Genomic DNA, 26,459 nt, shown 5'->3' on the forward strand with positions numbered 1-26,459 from the left:
GGTACTGCAGTTCAGTTCATAGCGAAGTCAATAAAAAAAATGACAATTTGGTTATCAAGTTTGTAAATAAAACATCTTTTGAATTATTCAAGTAATTGCCTTAGTCTGATTTTTTCCCGTCACTCACAGCCAAAGTCATTAACTATTTTAGATTCATGATGTGAGGTGGGTGAGCTTATGCCACATTCAGATGTTGAAGGGAAAACACACCTCTTGACCTGCGTGTTTATAATGTAGGTTAAGGTGCAGCCTCGTCTCATAGACTAGATGTAACATAGTAAATATAAATCCGGGACTCTCAAAATAGTGTGATATGTAACCAGAAAAACTTACCTAAGACAGATGGTTACTTACTAAATGGAATTTTATTCAGCATGGAGGTGGAAATGCAAATTAATTACTTAAAAAACATACAATGTGATTTTCTGGATTTTTGTTTTAGATTCCGTCTCTTTGTTTTAGATTCAGTGTACCTATGATAAAAATTACAGACCTCTACATGCTTTGTAATTAGGAAAACCTGCAAAATCAGCAGTGTATCAAATTCTTGTCCTCCCCACTGTTGGTGTTTTAATGTTGGTAATACTAATACAGAGATAACCACTGATCTACCTAGGTGTTTTAATGTGGGTAATACTAATACAGAGATAACCATTGGACATGCATTTTCCATTATGTCATTGTGTTTACCATTTCAGAACCTTACATCTGTTTGAAGCATATACAGGGCATTATATAAGAGCCCGTGACTTTTTCCACATTTTGTTACGTTACAGCCTTATTCGAAAATTGATTAAATGCATTTTTCCCCTTGTCAATATAAACACAATAGCCCATAATGATAAACCGAAAACAGGTTTTTAGAAATTTTAGCAAATTTATACCTTATTTGGTAAGTATTCAGACCCTTTGCTCTGAGACGCCAAATTGAGCTCAAGTGCATCCGGTTTCCATTGATCATCCTTGAGATGTTTCTACAAGTTGACTGGAATCCACCTGTGGTAAATTCAAATGATTGGACATGTTTGGAAAAGGAACACACCTGTATATATAAGGTCCCACAGTTGACAGTGCATGTCAGAGCAAAAACCAAGCAATGAGGTCAAAGAAATTGTCCGTCGAGCTTCGAGACAGGTTTGTGGCGAGGCACAGATCTGGAGAAGAGTACCAACACATTTCTCAAGTCTCTGTTGGCTGGGCTCCCCGCTTGTGACGTCAAACTCCTGCCCCACGTTGGGCGCAAACCTTTTAAAGGCTCCCGAGTGGCGCAGGGGTCTAAGGCACTGCATCTCAGTGCAAGAGGCATCACTACAGTCCCTGGTTCGAATCCAGGCTAAATCACATCCGACCGTGATTGGGAGTGCCATAGGGAAGCGCACAATTGGCCAAGCATCGTCCGGGTTTGGCCGTCATTGTAAATAAGAATTTCTGCTTAACTCTTAAATAAAGATTAAATAAAAAAGTGGGATGCATGCCAGCAAAGCCACTACACAACACATTACTAAACAATACATTAATTGCACTATAACGGTGAGAAAGGGTGCCCACAAACTGTTACATAAAGCTGACCGAGAAGCATAGTCCAAACAACTTACCACTGCTACACCTGGCTATCAGCGGAGCCTTGTCTGGCAACGAAACAGTTCATTCAGCCTCATTTTAAAAAAAAACATGGCTGACTTGCTTTAACAAATGTGGTTTCTACTTACAATCGATATGTACAAACTATGGCATAAGGGGACGACAAGCGGATAGGAGGCAAACCGTAATTTCGATTAAGACATTAATGAGCGAGCTAGGACGGACGTAGTCAATATAACTATTTGTTCACCACTTTTGAAATGCACAGCGACAAAATTCAGAACATGGGCCGTTCTTACAGTGTTCTCCCTGTACACCAAGTCAGAACCGTAGGATAAATTAACTTCTTGAGAATACAGGGGGTGCTATTTTCCCATTAGCATAATTTGCTCTACAGATTAAACTGCCTCTTATTCAATTATTGCTCTTACTATATGCATATAAATAATACCATTGGAAAGAAAACAATCTCTAGTTTCTAAAACCGTTTCAATTTTGTCTCTGAGTGATACAGAAGTCATTTGACAGCACTTTCCATGACCAAGAAGAAAAAAGCAAGATGTGTATGCCAGCTTCAACGCTCTGCCTATATATGGTCGTGCCCCCTATGACCCAAAACACACCTCATTGGCCTTCCTCTGGGTGTCAAGAGGACGTCAGAGGAAAAATATCTTGTTTATCTGGGACTGACGTGAAATGAGAGCTAATTCTTTGGCGTGACCGACAACTTCCGGTTGTCTAAATCGTGCGACTTGTAGCTGCGATTGTCTTCTTTTGTGCGGCCATTATGGATGAAAACTATCTCCGTCTCGAAGTTTGTTTGATACATGTGACCAGATCATCGTAATGTATGTTTTTTCAATATAGTTTAATCAGATTATTTGAATTTTTTCGGGAGTTTTGTGGTGTTCCGTTGTCTGATTTTATTTACGTTTGAGAGATCCGTGCCACTCGACCAGTACCTGTGCTAAATGGAGTGGGAAAGGAACAATTCTGAACGGAACCAACGACTCATCTTGACAAAGGACACTTTGATCAACATTCTGATGAAAGATCAGCCATAGTAAGACCCAATTTACGATGTTATATCATATCTGTTGTGCATGTGAACTGGCCGTGGGCGCCTAGCCGAATCTGCCTGGTATAGCTATGCTAATTTAGCGCTACATTTTGTTTTCGTTATAAAACATTTAATAAATCTGAAATATTGTTTGGATTCACCAGATGTTGGGCTTTCAATATCTGTACGCTGTGTATTTTTCTGAAATGTTTTAAGATGAGTAATTCGTTATATGACGTTGGTCTCTGTAATTGTTCTGGCTGGGTCAGCACTATTTCAGATTGCAGCTGCAATGTAGAACTGTGATTTATACCTGAAAAATGCACATTTTTCAAAAAGAAAACTATGCTATACCATAAATATGTTATCAGACTGTCATCTTATGAAGTTGTTTCTTGGTTAGTGGCTATATATATTTTTATTTAGTCGAATTAGTGATAGCTACTGACGCAGGAAAAAGCTGTTGGGAGTAAAAAAATCGTGTCCTTTGCTAACGTGGTTAGCTAATAGATTTACATATTGTGTCTTCCCTGTAAAACATTTTAAAAATCTGAAATGGTGGCTTTATTCACAAGACCTGTATCTTTCATCTGGTGTCTTGGACTTGTGATTTAATGATATTTAGATGCTACAAGTTACTTGTGACGCTATGCTAGCTATGCTACTCAGTGGGGGGGGGGGGGGGGGGGGGGGGGTGCTACCGGATCAGGGTTGGTGACTCGTGAGAAGTGTTAAGGGGCATATAAGCAGACAATTAAAATTATTACAATATTCAATTATTACATTTCTCAAAAACAGGTTATAGGGTACATGTGAACCACCAAGTCAGAACTAGGCAAAATTAAGAGGTGAAAATAGACCAAATGATTAGGGTGAGGCACATGGGCTACTAACATCTTACTACACAACATACACAACGTATTACTTTCTTAGCTACAGTATACACATCTCCCTGGCATGTTACATCATTTATGCAGCAGCAGACAAGACATTTTTGGACTCACCTTGTTGTGCTGTGCTCACTTGAACAGGAAGGTGACGCAGCAGTCCTTAATGGGCATATTCTGTCATCAAACTGTGTCATCAAAGTCTGGCATTCTCTGGATTTATGGTGCTTTCAAGACAACTGGGAACTCGAAGGGGGAAAAAAATTGAATCATGATGACGTCAGTGATCTTCAGGTAGTAGCTGTAGAAAGAGGCCCGAGTTCCCAATTTACAATTCCGAGTTGGATGAAAGTTCAAAATGCAGATGAGCACCGATACGTTTTATCTATAATTTCTCAATATTTCTCTTCATATGACAAAGATTAAAAAGGATTTGCCAGTAGATTGTCGACTTGATTCATGATGATGACTGCTAGCTCAGATTTTGACAGTATGATGTTGACATGATCAGTCCAATCAAAGCGACTGTAGATATAAAATGATTTGACGTAATTTTATCTATGGACAATGACCTTGAGCCTTCTTGGATGGGCACTTCTAATGTAACTCTATGGCAGCACCCAAGGGGCTTGAATTTTCAAGTTCTACCCTTAGGCTTGGCAGTGACGTATTGTCCCCATGAATGACAGAACACTGAGCCAATCACGGCACAACGCTCCGTATTTTCTGCTGGCTTGCCCCACCTCCACAGAAAGCAATGAGCTAGGCTGAAACACCTGCATTTTGGAGCTGCCTTACTCAACAAAACAAAAAAGAGACCATGTTTGTATGCGGCTTTATTAATAACTCAATTATATATGTGTTGTTTTTTTTTTAACATTATTTGCAAACAGATCATTTTTTTCACACTTTTTTATCGCTAAAATTGTGGGGCTCAAAAAGGTGGCTCACCTGCCCTGAATGATGGGTCGCCACTGAACTTATCTAGAACACTGCAGTCCGTCTGGATGTTTAACCTTCCAAAGTTCCCCCATGTCACTCTGCTTCTCCATACATTCCACTGGCTTCCAGTCGAAGTTCACATCCACTACAAGACAATGGTGTTTACTTACGGTATAGCAAGAACTGCCCCATCTCTACCTTCAGGCTATGCTCAAACCCTGTATCCCAACCCGAGCACTCAGTTCTGCCACCTCTGGTCTCATGGCCGTCCCACTGCTACAGGAGGTCAAGGTCCCTCTCAGCCCAGTCAAAGCACTTCTCTGTCCTGGCACCCCAATGGTGGCACCAGCTTCCCTCTGATGCTAGGACAGCAGAGTCCCTGCCCATCTGCCCGAAAAGGTCTGAAACCCTATGTCTTTAAAGACAACCCCCCCCCAAAAAAACAAAACAAATAATAACAATAATAATACAAATAATAATAATAGTAATAATAATGTGACACTGACAAATTGAGGAGAAATGTATTTACTGTGATATGTGGTTGTCTCACCTGGCTATCTTAAGATGAATGTACTTAATGTGCTGGTGACATCACAGGGTCAGAGAGAACTCCTGACTGTAGTCATACAAAAACACTCCAGGCACTCAGCCCATAAGAACCATTCATACTGTCAGATCTATTATGAAGAACTGAATACAACCATAAGAACCATTCATACTGTCACATCTAATATGAAGAACTGAATACAACCATAAGAACCATTCATACTGTCAGATCTAATATGAAGAACTGAATACAACCATAACAACCATTCATACTGTCAGATCTAATATGAAGAACTGAATACAACCACAAGAACCATTCATACTGTCAGATCTAATATGAAGAACTGAATACTAAAGAGAAGAAGAGGTTGACCAGTACATATTCATGTAACTTAATTTTTCATTGGCAGATCAATAAAGTTTGCTTCAATGCAGTTATCCAAACACATTCATGATCAGTAACTAAAATAACTCATGTAGCTTTAAAGACAATTAATAAACACATGTATTCATTTCATAAACTTTGTATCATTAAATAAAGTTGTAAAACAATCCCCCCCAAACTAATGGTGAAAAGTGATCATCACACCATCTCTATCTGATACATGTTAGGGGTGGAAGGTAGCCTAGTGGTTAGAGCGTTGGGCCAGTAACCAAAAGGTTGCTAGATCAAATCCCCGAGCTGACAAGGTAAAAATCTGTTGTTCTGCCTCTGAACAAGGCAGTTAATCCACTGTTCCTAGGCCATCATTGTAAATAAGAATTGGTTCTTAACTGACTTGCCTAGTTAAACAAAGGTTCAATAAAAAAATTAAAAAGGGTATACTAGCTCCTTCCCACAGAATACTGCAGAGCCACAACCTGGTCTCAGAGCAAAACGTTTTATATTATACAAAAAACTTCAGTGCCACTCCATTTAGTATGTTAGGTTACATTACATTGGACTACCAATATAAACTGAACTAAAATATAAACTAAACATGTAAAGTGTTGGTTTCATGAGCTGAAATAAAATCCAGCAATGTTCCATATGCACAAAAAGCTAATGTCTCTCAAATGTTGTGTACAACTTTGTTAATATCCCTGTTAATGAGCATTTCAGCCTTTGTCAAGATAATCCATCCACCTGACAGGTGTGGCATATCAAGATGCTGATAAAACAGCATTATCATTACACAGGTGCACCTTGTGCTGGGGGACAATAAAAGGCCACACAACAAAATGTCACAGATGTCTCAAGTTTAGGGAATGTGCAATTCTCATGATGACTGCAGGAATGTCCACCAGAGCTGTTGCCAGAGAACTCAATATTTATATCTCTACCATAAGCCACCTCTAACGTCCTTTTAGAGAATTTGTCAGTACATCCAACCGGCCTCACAACTGCAGATCACATGTAACCACGGCAGCCCAGGACCTCCTGTCTGAGGGGGGCTGAGTAGTATTTCTGTCTGTAATAAAGACCTTTTGTGGGGAAAAACTCATTCTGAATGGCTGGGCCTGGCTCCCAAGTGGGCCTATGCCCTCTCAAGTCCCACCCATGGCTGAGCCCCTGCCCAGTAATGTGAAATCCATAGATTAGGGCCTCATTTATTTATTTCAATTGACTGATTTCCTTATACGAACTGTAAATCTTTGAAATTGTTGCGTTTAGATTGTTGTTCAGTATAATACGACTTGTAGGACGTATCGTATGTTAAGAATTACAATTCGTATGTTATTTTAAGGATTGCTATTCATACAATATGTTACGGACTTGTAATATGTATGATATGTTACGAATTCCAATTTGTTGTTGCTAACGTTAGCTAGGTTAGGGGTGAGGGGTTTAAGGTAGAGTTAAAGGGTTTAGGGGAAAGGTTAGCTAACATGCTAAGTAGTTGCATGCTAAGCTAACATGCTAAGTAATAGCTAAAAAGTATTAAGTAGTTGCAAAGTTGCTAATTAGCTAAAATGCTAAAGACGTCCGTGATGAGATTCAAAGACGCATCCTTTGGCTAGACATTTGAGATACACGCCCACCCTTCCACAGAGCAGGAGTAAGGCTTCTCTCCTACGTGTAAACGTTGGTGTGTTTTTAAGCTGCCCAGTTGAAACTCTCCCCACAGACAGAGTCAGACCAGGCTGAGAGGGAAGCAGTACCACCCAGTCAATTGGCAGACTAGTGTTAGTTTTCAAAATGAGAAGCCTCACAGAGGGTATTCAACACTAAGGGCAAATATTTACAGTAGAAGCTAACAAAACAAAACACACTAAAACTGACAAGGTGCACACTGACAAGGTGCACACAGAGGCTAACATTCTAGAACGCTCCCTTTCCTCTGTACAGTTTTCTACACTTTCTTCATTTGTTCCATTTCAACTTCTTTTATGAGATGAGAATTAAGTGATGGAGTGACTTTATTCTTAGCTGGTCAGAGAACTGATGAGGTTTTTCTCCTTAATGTATACGTTGGTGTGTTTTTAAGTTGCTATGGTGAGAGAAACGCTTCCCACAGTCAGAGCAGAAGTAAGGCTTCTCTCCTGTGTGTGTTCTCTGATGAAGTTTTAGCTCAGTTGATGTTTTGAAGCATTTTCCACAGTCAGAGCAGGAGTAATGCTTCTCTCCTGTGTGTGTTCTCTGATGAAGTTTTAGCTCAGTCGATGTTTTGAAGCATTTTACATATTCAGAGCAGGAGTATGGCTTCTCTCCTGTATGTATACGTTCATGTGATTTCAAGGTACCCGATCGGGAGAAACATTTTCCACAGTCTGAGCAGTAGTAAGGCTTCTCTCCTGTATGTATACGTTCATGTGATTTCAAGGTACCCGATAGGGAGAAACTCTTCCCACAATCAGAGCAGGAGTAAGGCTTCTCTCCTGTATGTATTTGTTGGTGGGTTTTTAAGTTGGTCTTTTGAGAGAATCTCTCCCCACAGTCAGGGCAGTAGTAAGGCTTCTCTCCTGTATGTATACGTTGGTGTGTTTTTAAGGTATCTAGTCGAGAGAAACTCGCCCCACAGTCAGAGCAGGAGTAAGGCTTCTCTCCTGTGTGTGTTCGCTGATGAAGTTTCAGCACCGTTGATGTTTTGAAGCATTTTACACAGTCAGAACAGGAGTAAGGCTTTTCTCCTGTATGTGTTCTCTGATGAACTTTTAGCTCAGATGATGTTTTGAAGCATTTTCCACAGTCAGAGCAGAAGTAAGACTTCTCTACTGTGTGTGTTTTCTGATGAACTGTTAGCCCAGTTGATGTTTTGAAGCATTTTCCACAGTCAGAGCAGGAGTAAGGCTTCTCTCCTGTATGTATACGTTCATGTGATTTTAAGTTTTCTGATCGGGAGAAACTTTTTCCACATTCAGAGCAGGAGTAAGGCTTCTCTCCTGTATGTATTTGTTGGTGTGCTTTTAAGTTGGTCTTTTGAGAGAATCTCTCCCCACAGTCAGGGCAGTAGTAAGGCTTCTCTCCCGTATGTATACGTTGGTGTGTTTTTAAGGTATCCAGTCGAGAGAAACTCGCCCCACAGTCAGAGCAGGAGTAAGGCTTCTCTCCTGTGTGTATTTTTAGGTGTATTTTTAGCTTTGATAGAAATGGGAAAATCTCCACACAATGTGGGCAGTGGTGAGACCGCTTAGCTCTGTGATCTTCCTGCTGTTGCTCTCTGGATGTAGAGAATGTCTCAACATGGTCTCCTGTGTGAACAACATCAGAAGAACCAGTCAGTTGGTGTGATATACATGTCAATCAAATGTATTCTATGAAGCCCTTTTTACATCAGCAGTTGTCACAAAATGCTTAACAGAAACCCAGCCTAAAATCCCCAAAGAGCAACCTATGCAGATGTAGAAGCACAGTGGCCACAAAAAAAACTCCCTAGGAAGAAACCTAGAGAGGAACCAGGCTCAGAGCGGTGACCAGTCCTCTTCTGGCCATACCGGGTGACAGGTAGCCTAGTGGTTAGAGCAACTGAAAGGTTGCAATATCGAATCCCCGAGCTGACAAAGTAAAAATCTGTGGTTCTGCCCCTGAACAAGGCCGTTAACCCACTGTTCCTAGGCCGTCATTGAAAATAAGAATTTGTTCTTAACTAACTTGCCTGGTTAAATAAAGGTTAAAAAAAGAAAGATAAAAAATAAAATAAAATACACTACTATTCAAAAGTTTGGGGTCACTTAGAAATGTCCTTGTTTTTGAAAGAAAAGTACATTTCTTGTCCATTAAAAAAATGTCAAATTGATCCGAAATACAGTGTAGACATTGTTAATGACTATTGTAGCTGGAAACGCCTGAAGATCTCGTACAATGCTGTGTACTACTCCCTTCCCAGAACAGCGCAAACTGGCTCTAATCAGAAAAGTTTTCAAAAGTTTGGGCTCAATTAGAAATGTCCTTGTTTTGAAAGAAAAGCACTGTTTTTTGGCCGCCATTAAAATAACATCAAATTGATCAGAAATACAGTGTAGACATTGTTATTGTTGTAAATTACTATTGTAGCTGGAAACTGATGGTTTTTTAAAATGGAATATCTACATAGGCCCATTATCAGCAACCATCACTCCTGTGATCCAAAGGCATGTTGTGTTAGCTAATCCAAGTTTATCATTTTAAAAGGCTAATTGATCATTACAAAACCCTTTTGCAATTATGTTAGCACAGCTGAAAACTGTGGTGCTGATTAAAGAAGCAATAAAACTGGCCCTTGCTACTCTGCCTAGAAGGCCAGCATCCCGGAGTCGCCTCTTCACTGTTGACGTTGAGACTGGTGTTAAGTGACCCCAAACTTTTGAATTGAGCTCAGGTGCATCCGATTTCCATTGATCATCCTTAAGGTGTTTCTGCAACTTGATATATAAAATTATTAAATATATATGTATGAGATATAAATCATCAGGATGTGGTATCTACTGGTTATGTTCAACACTTCTCCAATCATTGTTGAGATCTGATATTCTGTGCAGCGCAAAACGAGACGTAGGCCTATATCATATTTCTCAAATCCTTTTCAGGCTAAATTCCAGCTGAACATGGAGAGGACAGTTATGCCTAACTACAGTTGTGGCCAAAAGTTTTGAGAATGACACAAATATTAATTTCCAAGTTTGCTGCTTCAGTGTCTTTAGATATTTTTGTCAGATGTTACTATGGAAAACTGAAGTATAATTACAAGTGTAAAAGGCTTTAATTGACAATTACATGAATCTGATGGAAAGAGTCAATATTTGCAGTGTTGACCCTTCTTTTTCAAGACATCTGCAATCCGCCCTGGCATGCTTTCAAATAACGTCTGGGCCACATCCTGACTGATGGCAGCCCATTCTTCCATAATCAATGCTTGGAGTTTGTCAGAATTTTTGTTTGTCCAACCACCTCTTGAGGATTGACCACAAGGCCTGGGGAGTTTCCTGGCCATGGGCCCAAAATATCGATATTTTGTTCCCCGAGCCACTTAGTTATCGCTTTTGCCTTATGGCAAGGTGCTCCATCATGCTGGAAAAGGCATTGTTCGTCACCAAACTGTTCCTGGGTGGTCGGGAGAAGTTGCTCTCGGAGGATGTGTTGGTACCATTCTTTATTCATGGCTGTGTTCTTAGGCAAAATTGTGAGTGAGCCCACTCCCTTGGCTGAGAAGCAACCCCACACATGAATGGTCTCAGGATGCTTTACTGTTGGCATGACACAGGACTGATGGTAGCGTTCACCTTATCTTCTCCGGACAAGTTTTTTCCGGATGCCCCAAACAATCTGAAGGGGGATTCATCAGAGAAAATGACTTTACCCCAGTCCTCAGCAGTCCAATCCCTGTACCTTTTGCAGAATATCAATCTGTCCCTGATGTTTTTCCTGGAGAGAAGTGGCTTCTTTGCTGTCCTTCTTGATACCAGGCCATCCTCCAAAATCTTCGCCTCACTGTGCGTGCAGATACACTCACACCTGCCTGCTCCCATTCCTGGGCAAGCTCTGTACTGGTGGTGCCCCGATCCCGCAGCTGAATCAACTTTAGGAGACGGTCCTGGCACTTGCTGGACTTTCTTGGGCGCCCTGAAGCTTTCTTCACAACAATTGAACCGCTCTCCTTGAAGTTCTTGATGATCCGATAAATGGTTGATTTGGTGCAATCTTACTGGCGGCAATATCCTTGCCTGTGAAGCACTTTTGTGCAAAGCAATGATGACGGTATGTGATTCCTTCCAGGTAACCATGGTTGACAGAGGAAGAACAATGATTCCAAGCACCACCCTCCTTTGAAGCTTCCAGTCTGTTATTCGAACTCAATCAGCATGACAGAGTGATCTCCAGCCCTGTCCTCGTCAACACTCACGAGAGAATCACTGACATGATGTCAGCTGGTCCTTTTGTGGCAGGGCTGAAATGCAGTGGAAATGTTTTTGGGGGATTCAGTTCATTTGCATGGCAAAGAGGAACGTTGCAATTAATTGCAATTCATCTGATCACTCCTTATAACATTCTGGAGTATATGCAAATTGCCATCACACAAACTGAGGCAGCAGACTCTGTGAAAATGTATATTTGTGTCATTCTCAAAACTTCTGGCCACGACTGTACAATGAAAAAAATATAAACGCAACATGTAAAGTGTTGGTCCCATGTTTCATGAGCTGAAATAAAAAATCTCAGAAATTTTCCAATACACACAAAAAGCTTATTTCTCTCAAATTGTGTGCACAAATATGTTTACGTCCCTGTTAGTGAGCATTTCTCCTTCGCCAAGATAACCCATCCACCTGACAGGTGTGACAGCATAATCATTACACAGCTGCACCTTGTGCTGAGGACAATAAAAGGACACTTTAAAAATGTACAGTTTTGTTACACAACACAATGCCACAGATGTCTCAAGTTTTGAGGGAGCGTGCAATTGGCATGCTGACTGCAGGAATGTCGACCAGAGCTGTTGCCAGAGAATTATATTTATGTCTGTAATAAAGCCCTTTTGTGGGTAAAAACTCATTCTGATTGGCTGGACCTGGCTCCCCAGTGGGTGGGTCTGGCTGCCAAGGACCTATGCCTTCCAAGGCCCACACATGGTTGCACCCCTGCCCAGTCACGTGAAATCTACAGGTTAGGGCCTAATTCATTTCAATTCACTGATGTCCTTATTATATATTTTTTTATTACATTGAATGTTTATTTAACTAGGCAAGTCAGTTAAGAACAAAATCTTATTTACAATGACGGCCTACCGGGGAACAGTGGGTTAACTGCATTGTTCAGGGGCAGAAAGACAGATTGTCAGCTCAGGGATTCGATCTAGCAACCTTTCGGTTACTGGCCCAACGCTCTAACCACCAGGCTACCTGCTGCCCCTTATATGAACTGTAACTCAGAAAAATCGTTGAAATTGTTGCATGTTGTGTTAATATTTATGTACAATAAACATTCAAGAAGCTGGTGAAGAGCTACAAAAGGAAGTAAATAGCCCTATTAGACTGAAAGATAATGGAATTTCATCAAACTTATGAGCTCCTGAGTGGCGCAGCGGTCTAAGGTACTGCATCTCAGTGCTAGAGGCATCACTACAGACACCCTGGTTAGATTCCAGGCTGTATCACAACCGGCCGTGATTGGGAGTCCCATAGGGCGGCGCACAATTGGCCAAGTGTTGTCTGGGTTTGGCCGGTGTAGGCCGTCATTGTAAATAATAATTTGTTCTTAACTGACTTGCCTAGTTAAATAAAGGTTAATAATAATAATTGTGAGGCTCTCCATGAGCATTAGCTGCTACTTCACTCAATCCTGTTTTAAAAAGTCTCCCTGTGTGACATTCCTTGAGACCAACCAGAAATGTTTCCTTCGCCAAATATTCCCAGATTTCCATAAAATCAGCCAAACATGTTCTCTCGTTTCTGCATCAGCAAATGTTGCGCGAGACAAAAGAGTAGGCTAGGTGAGCATCAATCACTAGTTCGGTGCAGCAGACTGCAGGGGTGTAGTGCTGCAAGAGCGATGAGCCGCCACAATGGTGTTTGTTGAGTAAAGGTAGATCAATGTCTTGGACGATCACCTACTGAATAATTAGTAGTCCACATAACCAAATATTATAGCATAACATTACTGTTACAACAAAAACAACACCTCATTTCTTACGAGATTTTAGAATGGTTTGCTGAATCGTCCCAAACTCAACAGCGCGCCATTAGGCAGAATGTGCTTTGATTAAAACAAAATACAGGAAGTCTATATAATTTAACACCATCTGCTCTAATTTGCTAACCAAACAGTAATTCAAGAAGATTTAAATGCATTTTCCCATGAAATTGATTGAGATCGAACGATTGGCATGCAGAAACAGCTTGGTCATTTCACTGGTAAAACGCAAAGAATTATAATTCAATATTGACAGTGATGATGTCATGGCCTATTTTGAAATGAGGTATGCCTAACTTGGTGATTGAGGGTATTAAACATTTTCAACGTTCTTGAGACAATGTGTGGGCAAAGGCAGGCGTACAAGTTTTACAAAGTTTTGCCTCGCAGTGAAGTCTTGAGGTTTTCAGGGATGTGTGATGTCAGAATTACAGAATTCAACCTAGCAATAGACTGGGTCATAACTTATGGAGGTCTAATTTATGAAAATAACTTATAGAGAGAACCTGCTCTTACCATGACTAACAGTTGTACTAATCTTCTCCTCTTCTTCTTCATCTTTAATGTTGACATTCAGCTCCAGTGTTTGACTGCAGTCTTCCAGCTTCACTGATGCCATCTCTGAATCCTGCAGTGCAAACTGGGCTCCACTGTCACAATCAGGACCCAGTGACTGTAGGTTTCTACTCAGTGTGGAAGGAGAGTGGCAGGCTGGGTTTGTCCTCACTGTTGATGTTACCGGCCTCAGACTTAATCTGAGTCGGCCTGTAGTAATAAAGACAAACAGACACAAAAGTTATTGTCTTGACAGTTCTGGCACTTTATTCTGTAAAAATATTTTCTCTCTTTTCTTGTTCAAACCCTGAATTATAGATAAATATAGAAACAACTGAATGTGTCTGAATATTAGTACACATGTAAAGGACTGATAATCATTACATTCAGCTTCAAAACTGTAGAGCAACTGAAATGTTCTCTCTCTGATGAGGCACTACCTGCACTGAAGTCCGTTGATGCAGACCTCCTATGGTATCATGGTGGTCCGCAAACAAACGTTTAAGGTCCATGTCTGTCTAATTCTGTACTAAGAAAATAAACCAAGAAGTCCCTCTTAACTTCTACCACACCCTCCCCTTCCCCAAAAACCCTCCCACACCCCCAATAAACTTTATCAATAGATCCCTTTCTGTGTTTGCAAACATTGGGGTCTATATCATGCTGAGACAATCCACCCCCAGGTTATCCAGCTTATCAAAAACCATACCGACAGTAACATCTGTTACCCCCAACAACTATGCTGCAGTTTACAAGATAACTTTCAACCTGGTATTTCTGCTTTACACAATCCAAGCTGTTGATGACCTAACCAATGAAAGCTATGAAGTAAATTTTATTCAATATTAAAGTATCCTTTGTCACAGCGCATTTATGTGCGCAAGATTTCTGAACAGCCCTCGAAACCATGTCAGGACCAGTAGAAAGAGCAGTTCTGACAGTAGGTCCTCTTACTACGGGAACAGCCATGGAAGCTCCATCAGTCTGACAGTAGGTCCTCTTACTACGGGACCAGCCATGGAAGCTCCATCAGTCTGACAGTAGGTCCTCTTACTACAGGACCAGCCACTTGGCACATCTTTTCACTCAACAGCTACATGTCCCATTCTTTGGCATTTAAAAACACTGTGATGATTCTCCGTTGCTGCTCCAGTTTCAACTGTTCTGCCTGCGGCTGTGGAAGCCTGACCTGTTCACCAGACGTGCTGTTTTCAACTCTCTAGAGACAGCAGGAGCGGTAGAGATACTCTGAATAATCGGCTATGAAAAGCCAACTGACATTTACTCCTGAGGTGCTGACCTGTTGCACCCTCGACAACCACTGTGATTATTATTATTTGACACTGCTTGTCATCTATGAACATTTGAACATCTTGGCCATGTTCTGTTATAATCTCAAGCCAGAAGAGGTCTGGCTACCCCTCATAGCCTGGTTCCTCTCAAGGTTTCTTCCTAGGTTCTGGCCTTTCTAGAGAGGTTTTCCTAGCCACTGTGCTTCTACACCTTGCTGTTTGGGGTTTTAGGCTGGTTTTCTGTACAGCACTTTGTGACATCAGCTGATGTAAGAAGGGCTTTATAAATACATTTGATTGGTTGATTGAGGCTGGGTCAAAATCTCTGACATTGAAGCTAAGGAATCCTATTCTGTACTTTTCCAGACAAAACCTTCTCAAACCTCAACAGCACTGATAAGCTTTCACTTCTTTAACCCTCTTTCCTACTGATCAACCTTTAGGCTTCAACCACTCTGTCTCCTTCACATGTTCTTTAACAATATCATCCACAGACATAGATATTGGGACCTCAGAGATTACTCCCTTCAATTTAGCATAAGCTCCAGGGTCATGCCTTCTGAGCTTCATCCTATTATGATTTTCCAATTGAAGAATCTTCCCTTGCTGAACCTGACTAGCACAAGATATTAACACTCTACCATTTTAAATGTTTTATTTCACCTTTATTTAACCAGGTAGACTAGTTCAGAACAAGTTCTCATTTATACGGATTCGGTCCAGTTTAACTTCACCTCTCTTTTTATGGCCTTGGTTTATCAGATAGGGTGTAAATGAGGCCCTGTGGTCTCCTCAAACACCATCCCAACTATCCACTGTGACACTTTATTACTCTTGCTCCCTACCTTGGGCCTCTTTAGAGTTTCTATACTACATGCGCAACTGCTTCCAGTATTATTATCTCTGTTCTTCCACTACAGACCATTCACATTCTAGGCCCTCATCCCCCCGCTCCATATCATCAGAACTGTCCCCCACATTGATCGCATTCCAGCACAGCTGTTGCTTCTCAAACTCTCTCCATTTCCATTGTTTCAGGAGTGTCAAACTCATTTCCCAAGGTCCCAAGGTGGTCCCAAGGTGGCTTAGCAGTTCAGACGTCTTTTTCTGTTCCGTATTGTCGTGTCCTGTATATATATATATTTACACCTTTCTTCGCATATCTTTTATTTATTTTATTATCCAAGAACTCAACTACAAAAGCTTTCCTGCAACCCGCTTCACCAATTACAAAAAAGTATTATTTACCTCAATCTGAAAATCCATCGTGGAAGCTAGCCAGGGGCTAATTCAGAAGCTAGCCTGAAAGCTAACCAGAAGCTACTCCGATAGCTAGCCAGAAGCTAATCTGTAGCTGCCCCGAAATTAGCCGGTTTGCGTTGGTGTTTCAGCTGCCCACGTTTTGTGGTCATCAGCTATTCCTTTAGCTCGATAATCTACCGGCACTTTTGTGCAACGCGACTCGGACCGGAGCATTCCGGGACTTTTTTTCTCTCAGTTTCCCCGGATTCCAGCCGCAGGCTCTGGACACTTGCACCTTGATTTCGCAGCTAGCTAGCTGCAAACCGTGTGACTATTGGCTTACGTCGACCCCGGAGCAAACTCAAATCATTCTGGAGCTAGCCAGCTGAGGAGTTCCATCAGCCATTCCTGGGTTACAGTCACCTATCCGGACCCGTTTCTTTTGTTGTTGCTGCAGATACGGAGCCCCACCGGGCCTTCACGACTGACTGCCGCGACTGACTGCCAACGTTATCTGCCCGAGGGATTTATCCAACTGGCACCTCCGTCCCGACGTTACCTGAACGCTCATCTGGGGCCCGCTAATCGTTAGCTGTCTTATCGGCTGCTATCTGAATAAGTATATCGGACAACTATTATTATTATTATTATTATTTTTATTTTTTTCCTTGGGTCACTATATCTATTTTGCCAATTTGGATTGATCCCCTCTACCACACGGAACCCCACTACACGGAACCCCACTAACCTACCGACGGAAACGCACGAGGTATCTACAAACAGACCTCCATCCTATGCTGCTACCGATAGCCATATACCCGGCCAGCTGTCTGGATCGCCACGACCCCAACCAACCTCTACTCACTGGACCCTTATTGATCACTCGATTAAGCATGCCTCTCCTTAATGTAAATATGCCTTGTCCATTGCTGTTCTGGTTAGTGTTTATTGGCTTATTTCACTGTAGAGATTCTAGCCCTGCTCACTATACCATATCCAACCTCTCAGTTCCACCACCCACATATGCGATGACATCACCTGGTTTCAATGATGTTTCTAGAGACAATATCTCTCTCATCATCACTCAATACCTAGGTTTACCTCCACTGTATTCACATCCTACCATACCTTTGTCTGTACATTATTCCTTTAAACTATTTTATCGCCCCCAGAAACTTCCTTTTACTCTCTGCTCTAGTAGCTCTAGGCGACCAATTCTCATAGCTTTTAGCCGTACCCTTATCCTACTCCTCCTCTGTTCCTCTGGTGATGTAGAGGTGAATCCAGGCCCTGCAGTACCTAGCTCCACTCCTATTCCCCAGGCGCTCTCTTTTGATGACTTCTGTAACCGTAATAGCCTTGGCTTCATGCATGTTAACATTAGAAGCCTCCTCCCTAAGTTTGTTTTGTTCACTGCTTTAGCACACTCTGCCAACCCGGATGTTTTAGCCGTGTCTGAATCCTGGCTTAGAAAGACCACCAAAAACATTTTCATCCCCAATTACAAGATTTGCAGACAAGATAGAACGGCCAAAGGGGGCGGTGTTGCAATCTACTGCAAAGACTGCCTGCAGAGTTCTGTTTTACTATCCAGGTCTGTTCCCAAACAATTTGAACTTCTACTTTTAAAAATCCACCTCTCTAAAAACAAGTCTCTCACCGTTGCCGCCTGCTATAGACCACCCTCTGCCCCCAGCTGTGCTCTGGACACTATATGTGAACTGATTGCCCCCCATCTATCTTCAGAGCTCGTGCTGCTAGGCGACCTAAATTTGAACATGCTCAACACCCCAGCCACCCTACAATCTAAGCTTGATGCCCTCAATCTCACACAAATTATCAATGAACCTACCAGGTACCACCCCAATTCCGTAAACACGGGTACCCTCATAGATATCATCCTAACAAACTTGCCCTCCAAATACACCTCTGCTGTTTTCAACCAAGATCTCAGCGATCACTGCCTCATTGCCTGCATCCGTAATGGGTCAGCGGTCAAACGACCTCCACTCATCACTGTCAAACGCTCCCTGAAACACTTCAGCGAGCAGGCCTTTCTAATCGACCTGGCCGGGGTATCCTGGAAGGATATTGATCTCATCCCGTCAGTAGAGGATGCCTGGTCATTTTTTTTAAAATGCCTTCCTCACCATCTTGAATAAGCATGCCCCATTCAAGAAATTTAGAACCAGGAACAGATATAGCCCTTGGTTCTCTCCTGACCTGACTGCCCTTAACCAACAGAAAAACATCCTATGGCGTTCTGCATTAGCATCGAACAGCCCCCGTGATATGCAACTTTTCAGGGAAGCCAGAAACCAATATACACAGGCAGTTAGAACAGCCAAGGCTAGCTTTTTCAAGCAGAAATTTGCTTCCTGCAACACAAATTCAAAAAAGTTCTGGGACACCGTAAAGTCCATGGAGAATAAGAACACCTCCTCCCAGCTTCCAACCGCTCTGAAGATAGGAAACACTGTCACCACCGACAAATCCACTATAATTGAGAATTTCAATAAGCATTTTTCTACGGCTGGCCATGCTTTCCACCTGGCTACCCCTACCCCGGACAACAGCACTGCCCTCCCCTCTGCTACTCGCCCAAGCCTTCCCCATTTCTCTTTCTCCCAAATACAGTCAGCTGATGTTCTAAATGAGCTGCAAAATCTGGACCCTTACAAATCAGCCGGGCTAGATAATCTGGACCCTTTCTTTCTGAAACTATCTGCTGAAATTGTTGCCACCCCTATTACTAGCCTCTTCAACCTCTCTTTCGTGTCGTCTGAGATCCCCAAAGATTGGAAAGCAGCTGCGGTTATCCCCCTCTTCAAAGGGGGGGACACTCTTGACCCTAACTGCTACAGACCTATATCTATCCTACCCTGCCTTTCTAAGGTCTTCGAAAGCCAAGTCAACAAACAGATTACAGACCATTTCGAATCCCACAACACCTTCTCCGCTATGCAATCTGGTTTCAGAGCTGGTCATGGGTGCACCTCAGCCACGCTCAAGGTCATAAACGATATCGTAACCGCCATCGATAGGAAACAATACTGTGCAGCCGTATTCATTGACCTGGCCAAGGCTTTTGACTCTGTCAATCACCACATCCTCATTGGCAGACTCGACAGCCTTGGTTTCTCTAATGATTGCCTCGCCTGGTTCACCAACTACTTCTCTGATCGAGTTCAGTGTGTCAAATCGGAGGGTCTGTTGTCCGGGCCTCTGGCAGTCTCTATGGGGGTGCCACAGGGTTCAATTCTTGGACCGACTCTCTTCTCTGTATACATCAATGATGTCGCTCTTGCTGCTGGTGATTCTCTGATCCACCTCTACGCAGACAACACTATTCTGTATACTTCTGGCCCTTCTTTTGACACTGTGTTAACAACCCTCCAGGCGAGCTTCGATGCCATACAACTCTCCTTCCGTGGCCTCCAACTGCTCTTAAATACAAGTAAAACTAAATGCATGCTCTTCAACCGATCGCTGCCTGCTCCTGCCCGCCTGTCCAACATCACTACTTTGGACGGCTCTGACTTAGAATATGTGGACAACTACAAATACCTAGGTGTCTGGTTAGACTGTAAACTCTCCTTCCAGACTCACATCAAACATCTCCAATCCAAAGTCAAATCTAGAATTGGCTTCCTATTCCGCAACAAAGCATCCTTTACTCATGCTGCCAAACATACCCTTGTAAAACTGACCATCCTACCAATCCTCGACTTCGGTGATGTCATTTACAAAATAGCCTCCAAAACCCTACTCAATAAATTGGATGCAGTCTATCACAGTGCCATCCGTTTTGTCACCAAAGCCCCATATACTACCCACCACTGCGATCTGTACACTCTCGTTGGCTGGCCCTCGCTTCATACTCGTCGCCAAACCCACTGGCTCCAGGTCATCTACAAGACCCTGCTAGGTAAAGTCCCCCCTTATCTCAGCTCGCTGGTCACCATAGCAGCACCTACCTGTAGCACGCGCTCCAGCAGGTATATCTCTCTAGTCACCCCCAAAACCAATTCTTCCTTTGGACGCCTCTCCTTCCAGTTCTCTGCTGCCAATGACTGGAACGAACTACAAAAATCTCTGAAACTGGAAACACTTATCTCCCTCACTAGCTTTAAGCACCAGCTGTCAGAGCAGCTCATAGATTACTGCACCTGTACATAACCCATCTACAATTTAGCCCAAACAACTACCTCTTTACCTACTGTATTTATTAATTAATTTATTTTGCTCCTTTGCACCCCATTATTTCTGTCTCTACTTTGCACTTTCTTCCACTGCAAACCAACCATTCCAGTGTTTTTAGTTTACTTGCTGTGTTGTATTCACTTCGCCTCCATGGCCTTTTTATATTTTTATTTATTTATACATATATTTGTTTGCCTTCCCTTCCTTATCTCACCTCACTTGCTCACATTGTACATAGACTTATTTTTTCATTTTTTTTTTTTCACTGTATTATTGACTATATGTTTGTTTTACTCCATGTGTAACTATGTGTTGTTGTATGTGTCGAACTGCTTAGCTTTATCTTGGCCAGGTCGCAATTGTAAATGAGAACGTGTTCTCAATTTGGCTACCTGGTTAAATAAAGGTTAAATAAATAAATAAATAAATAAAAATTTCATTGAGGACCGAGTCTCCGCGGGTTTTTTTTTTCTTTCAATTAAAACCTAGACAATCAGATGAGGGGAGTTCCTTTCTAATTATCGACATTAATTCATTAATCATGTACATGGGTGGAGCGAAAACCCGCAGACACTTGGTCCTCCATGTTATGAGTTTGATACGTGCTCCGATTCATCCGCATTAATCGACGCCATTCCATGCAGTTGGCCTCACTCTCCAAATGGAGAAGGATAACTTCAGTTAGCTTCCCTCGATTTTGACACTCCATTACACTGCCTCATGTCGCCATTTCACCACGAGCAAACTCCTAGAAAGACAACCGAAACCGTTGAAGCCGCCATTTGAAGAGCCTCGTCCGAATAATCCTGATCTCGCGAGCTTACATTTACGAAACAGTGTATGTAAACTCGCGAGATCAGGATGGTTCGGACGAGGCAATTTACCAGCTCATAAACAACATTTTACACAAAGCCAAGAACATGTAAAAACGAACTCAAATAAGTGGAAGCTTTATGCAATGACTGACGAAATTATGTTCATACACACAGACAAACCCAAAGTCTACCTAAGTGACTTGTAAAATCGTTTTTAATCACGTTCTTCACTCACTTGGTTTGACCCCAAAATAACACACACAATTAAAACATTTACCAAATGTGATAACACCTTGACGGATTTGTTACCTAGCATGTTTTATATTCTTTCGACATTAGAAAGTTTAAACATGCTATTACATACCTACAATAATACAGTTGAAACGGACACAACTACTATCGACATAACACAGTTCTGTCGTTTTCCACCCGGAACTTCCTGTTCCCCTCTACGACAATGCAACAGCGTCATCTTCTTCTCTGGTATACTGACATTTACACAAATATAAGGTGTCTGCCTCCACCTACTGTACGGTTAGTAAACTGTAGACAAAGATACACCTCCAACGAGGAAAAGAGAAGGGGGAACAACATCAAAACAAAATACAAAAATAGATAAATAAAAACTTCCCACTCCTTCAGTCACAGTCCTATTCAATTCACATCCCTACACAGTCTCATGGGCCTCGTGGGGAGGAACATCTTCAGTCACAGTCCTATTCAATTCACATCCCTACACATTCTCATGGGCCTCGTAGGGATGAACATCTTCAGTCACAGTCCTATTCAAACTACAGTGTATGATATATATAGGAAAATTGTTCAATTCACACATCCCTACTGCATCTGATCTGGCGGACTCACTAAACAGAAATACTTTGTTAGTAAATTATGGGTGTGATCTTAAATTCAATCTGGAGTGGCAGAGTGCGCTTGGGCGTTTGTAAATTCAGAGCTTTGTCAGATTGTCAGTTCGTATCGCTCTCGGAGCGTTCAGAGCCACACTGGACGCTCTGGCGGAGGAGTAGGGTTTTATTTATTACATTATTTATACTTTTACTTTTGATACTTAAGTATATTTTAGCAATTACATTTACTTTTGATAATTATGTATATGTTAAACTAAATACTTTTAGACTTTTACTCAAGTAGTATTTTACTGGGTGGCTTTCACTTTTACCTTGATAGGAAAGGACTCGAGTATCTTTACTTTTACTCAAGTATGACAATTGGGTACTTTTTCCACCACTGCCTGCAATGCTTCCAATGTTAATTCCTGAACTCCCAAAAACCTTTCAGCCGCACTTACAATTAATCTTTACAATCGGTATTCTTCAACCGGTAAACGACGTTATGAATCTCAACAGGTTGCGGGGCATCCACTGCCATAGCTTCCTCAGCACCAATTGCTCTTTCAACTATTTCCCGCGCCTCCCAGTAGGAGACCTACTGTACAGTTTCTTGATGTGGATGTTCCCTGATATAAGAAAAATTGATAAATGCCATTGGTCAGATCCGGTGTTATGAAACTGATGGATTTTTTTTTTTTATTGAAGTAGGCACATAGCATACATAACAGGTTAGGATAATTAAAGTGGCAGTTAGGTGAATTAGCTTGGCAGGTTAGGAGACTGAGGTTAAGGTTCGGAAAAGGGTGAGGGTTAGGGATTTGTCAACAAGTGTTGTTCCCAACGCAAAAGAAACGGCCACAAACCAATGGGGAGCATCAATTGGTGTAAACTAGATATCATGAAACACCCGATATCAGAGAACGCCCCTAATTGCGGTCTGCAATTACACCCTTCTAAGATCAAGGGGGCAGGCTTCCAGTCTATCAGCATGCTTTCCACTGTGCTCAGGGGGCATTTTCCGTACTGCAGTTCAGCTGAAGCACGGCCAAATTCCCATTGAAGGCCCCATAGCTAAGTCAATAAAAAAAAAGACAATTTAGTTATCCTTTGAATTTTTCAAGTAATTGCCTTAGAGTCTGATTTTTTCCCCATCACTCACAGCCAAAGTTATTAACTATTTTAGATTCATGCTGTGAGGTGGGTGAGCTTATGCCACATGCAGATGCTGAAGGGAAAACACACCTCTTGATCTGCGTGTTTATAATGTAGATTAAGGTGCAGCCTCGTCTCATAGACTAGATGTAACATAGTAAATATAAATCAGGGACTCTCAAAATAGTGTGATATGTAACCAGAAAAACTTACCTAAGACAGATGGTTACTTAAGAAATTGAATTTTATTAAGCATGGAGGTGGAAATGCAAATTAATTACTTAAAAAACATACAATGTGATTTTCTGGATTTTTGTTTTAGATTCCGTCTCTCACAGTTGAAGTGTACGTATGATAAAAATTACAGACCTCTACATGCTTTGTAAGTAGGAAAACCTGCAAAATCGGCAGTGCTTCAAATACTTGTTCTCCCCACTGTAGGTGTTTTAATGTTGGTAATACTAATACAGAGATAAACATTGGACATGCATTTTCCATTATGTCATTGTGTTTACCACTTCAGAACCATACATCTGTCATTTGAAGCATATACAGGGCAGTATATAAGAGCCCTTGACTTTTTCCACATTTTGTTACCTTACAGCCTTATTCGAAAATTGATTAAATGCATTTTTTCCCTCGTCAATATAAACACAAAACCTCATAATGATAAACCAAATACAGGTTTTTAGAAATTTTAGCAAATTTATACCTTATTTGGTAAGTATTCAGACCCTTTGCTCTGAGACTCCAAATTGAGCTCAAGTGCATCCTGTGTCCATTGATCATCCTTGAGATGTTTCTACTTGATTGGAGTCCACATGCGGTAAATTCAAATGATTGGACATGTTTGGAAAAGGAACACACCTGTATATATAAGGTCCCACAGTTGACAGTGCATGTCAGAGCAAAAACCAAGCAATGAGGTCGAAGAAATTGTCCGTCGAGCTTCGAGACAGGTTTGTTGCAAGGCACAGATCTGAGGAAGAGAACCAAAACATTTCTCAAATCTCTGTTGGCTGGGCTCCCTGCTTGTGCCGTCAAACTCCTGCCCCACGTTGGGCGCAAACCTTTTAAGGTCTCCTGAGTGGCGCAGTGGTCTAAGGCACTGCATCACTACAGTCCCTGGTTCGAATCCAGGCTGAATCACATCCGACCGTGATTGGGAGTGCCATAGGGAAGCGCACAATTGGCCAAGCATCGTCCGGGTTTGGCCGGTGTCGGCCGTCATTGTAAATAAAAATTTCTTCTTAACTGTTAAATAAAGATTAAATAAAAACAAAAAAAAGTGGGAAGCATGCCAGCAAAGCCACTACACAACACATTACTAAACAATACATTAATTGCACTATAACGGTGAGAAAGGGTGCCCACAAACTGTTACATAAAGCTGACGGAAAAGCATAGTCCAAACAACTTACCACTGCTACACCTGGCTATCAGCGGAGCCTTGTCTGGCAGCGAAACAGTTCATTCAGCCTCATTTAAAAAAAAACATGGCTGACTTGCTTAAACAAATGTGGTTTCTACTGACAACTGATATGTACAAACTATGGCATAAGGGGACGACAAGCGGATAACAGGCAAACCGTAATTTCGATTATGACATTATTGAGCGAGCTAGGACGGACGTAGTCAATATAACTATTTGTTCAGCCCTTTTGAAATTAAAAAAAATAAATAAAGAGAATTCTGAACATGGGCTGTTCTTACAGTGTTCTCCCTGTACGCCAAGTCAGAACCGTAGGATAAATAAAGGGGCATATAAGCAGACAATGAAAACGCTTACAATATTCAATGATTACATTTCTCAAAAACAGGTTATAGGCTACATGTGAACCACCAAGTCAGAACAGGAGACATAATGAAGAGGTGAAAACAGACCAAATTATTAGGGTGAGGCACATGGGATACTAACATCTTACTACTGTAGGAGTACAATTAGACACATGGATAACATATAAAGGTATAAGATAGGTGAACAGTAAAATAACATACATGTCAGACAGATAGGCGCCTAAAGAAATTGGACACTAGACATATAGTCTGACCATTCCATTACGTACATACATGTCAGACAGAGAGGCGCCTAAGGCAATTGGACACACTAAGGATAGGGGAGAACAGAACAAAGAGTGCATTGATTTAGTGGTGAAGGGAAGGGGCATGGGGTCTGTTGACACACTGGGATAGAGGGTTCTGCCACCATTATAAACTAATTGAAAGCAGATGGTGGTGAATGACTTCATAAGGGATGGACAATACTATGTGGGTATAAATATAAAGGACTGGACTTCTGAGAGGTGTGTGTGTGTGGGTGTTCCGCGGGACATGCGAGTTGGCTATACAATTGTATTAAAAAGCATGTTTGATTTTAAAAGTTCTTGTAAGCTTTATATTTGAACTGATTTTCCACGACACTACACAACATACACTTAGTATTACTTTCTTAGCTACAGTATACACATCTCCCTGGCATGTTACATCATATATGCAACAGCATACAAGACATTTTTGGACTCACCTTGTTGTGCTGTGCTCACTTGAACAGGAAGGTGGCGCGGCAGTCCTTCGTGGGCATATTTTGTCATCAAACTTTGTCATCAAAGTCTGGCATTCTCTGGATTTATGGTGCTTTCAAGACAACTGGGAACTCAAAGAGAAAAAAAAGGAATCATGATGACGTCAGTGATCTTCAGGTCGTAGCTGTAGAAAGAGGCCCGAGTTCCCAATTTACAATTCCGAGTTGGATGAAAGTTCAAAATGCAGATGAGCACCGATACGTTTTATCTATAATTTCTCAATATTTCTCTTCATATGACAAAGATTAAAAAGGATTTGCCAGTAGATTGTCGACTTGATTCATGATGACTGCTAGATCAGATTTTGAAAGTATGATGTCGACATGATCAGTCCAATCAAAGCGACTGTAGATATCACATGATTTGACGTTATTTTATCTGTGGACAATGACCTTGAGCCTTATTGGATGGGCACTTCTAATGTAACTCTATGGCAGCAGCCAAGGGTCTTGAATTTTCAAGTTCTACCCTTAGACTTGGCAGTGATGTATTGTCCCCATGAATGACAGAACACTGAGCCAATCACGGCACAAAGCTCCGTATTTTCTGTGGGCTTGCCCCACCTCCACAGAAAGCACTGAGCTAGGCTGAAAGACCTGCATTTTGGAGCTGCCTTACTCAAGAAAACACAAAAGAGACCATGTCTGTATGCGGCTTTAATAACA

General features: G+C 41.7%; 2 protein-coding genes across 4 annotated transcripts in view; one reads left to right on the plus strand and one right to left on the minus strand.

The window, feature by feature from the left end:
- LOC139533057 (zinc finger protein 135-like) overlaps nt 1-26,459 on the plus strand; it is a 545,377-nt gene that overhangs the window by 288,524 nt on the left and 230,394 nt on the right. The window lies entirely within an intron of this gene.
- LOC139533035 (zinc finger protein ZFP2-like) overlaps nt 1-26,459 on the minus strand; it is a 70,143-nt gene that overhangs the window by 31,312 nt on the left and 12,372 nt on the right. The window contains exons 4-5 of one of the 2 annotated variants that reach the window (XM_071331218.1): nt 13,619-13,867; nt 4,980-8,688 (exon numbers count right to left, since the gene is read on the minus strand). In XM_071331218.1, the coding sequence (XP_071187319.1) occupies nt 7,457-8,688; nt 13,619-13,867 (1,481 nt within the window). In that variant the 3' untranslated portion in view covers nt 4,980-7,456. Of the gene's footprint in view, nt 1-4,979; nt 8,689-13,618; nt 13,868-26,459 lie in introns of those variants that run through there. The other variant, XM_071331217.1, reaches the window with a different exon arrangement.

Source organism: Salvelinus alpinus, chromosome 10, assembly GCF_045679555.1.
Source record: "Salvelinus alpinus chromosome 10, SLU_Salpinus.1, whole genome shotgun sequence".
Classification (NCBI taxonomy): domain Eukaryota; kingdom Metazoa; phylum Chordata; class Actinopteri; order Salmoniformes; family Salmonidae; genus Salvelinus; species Salvelinus alpinus.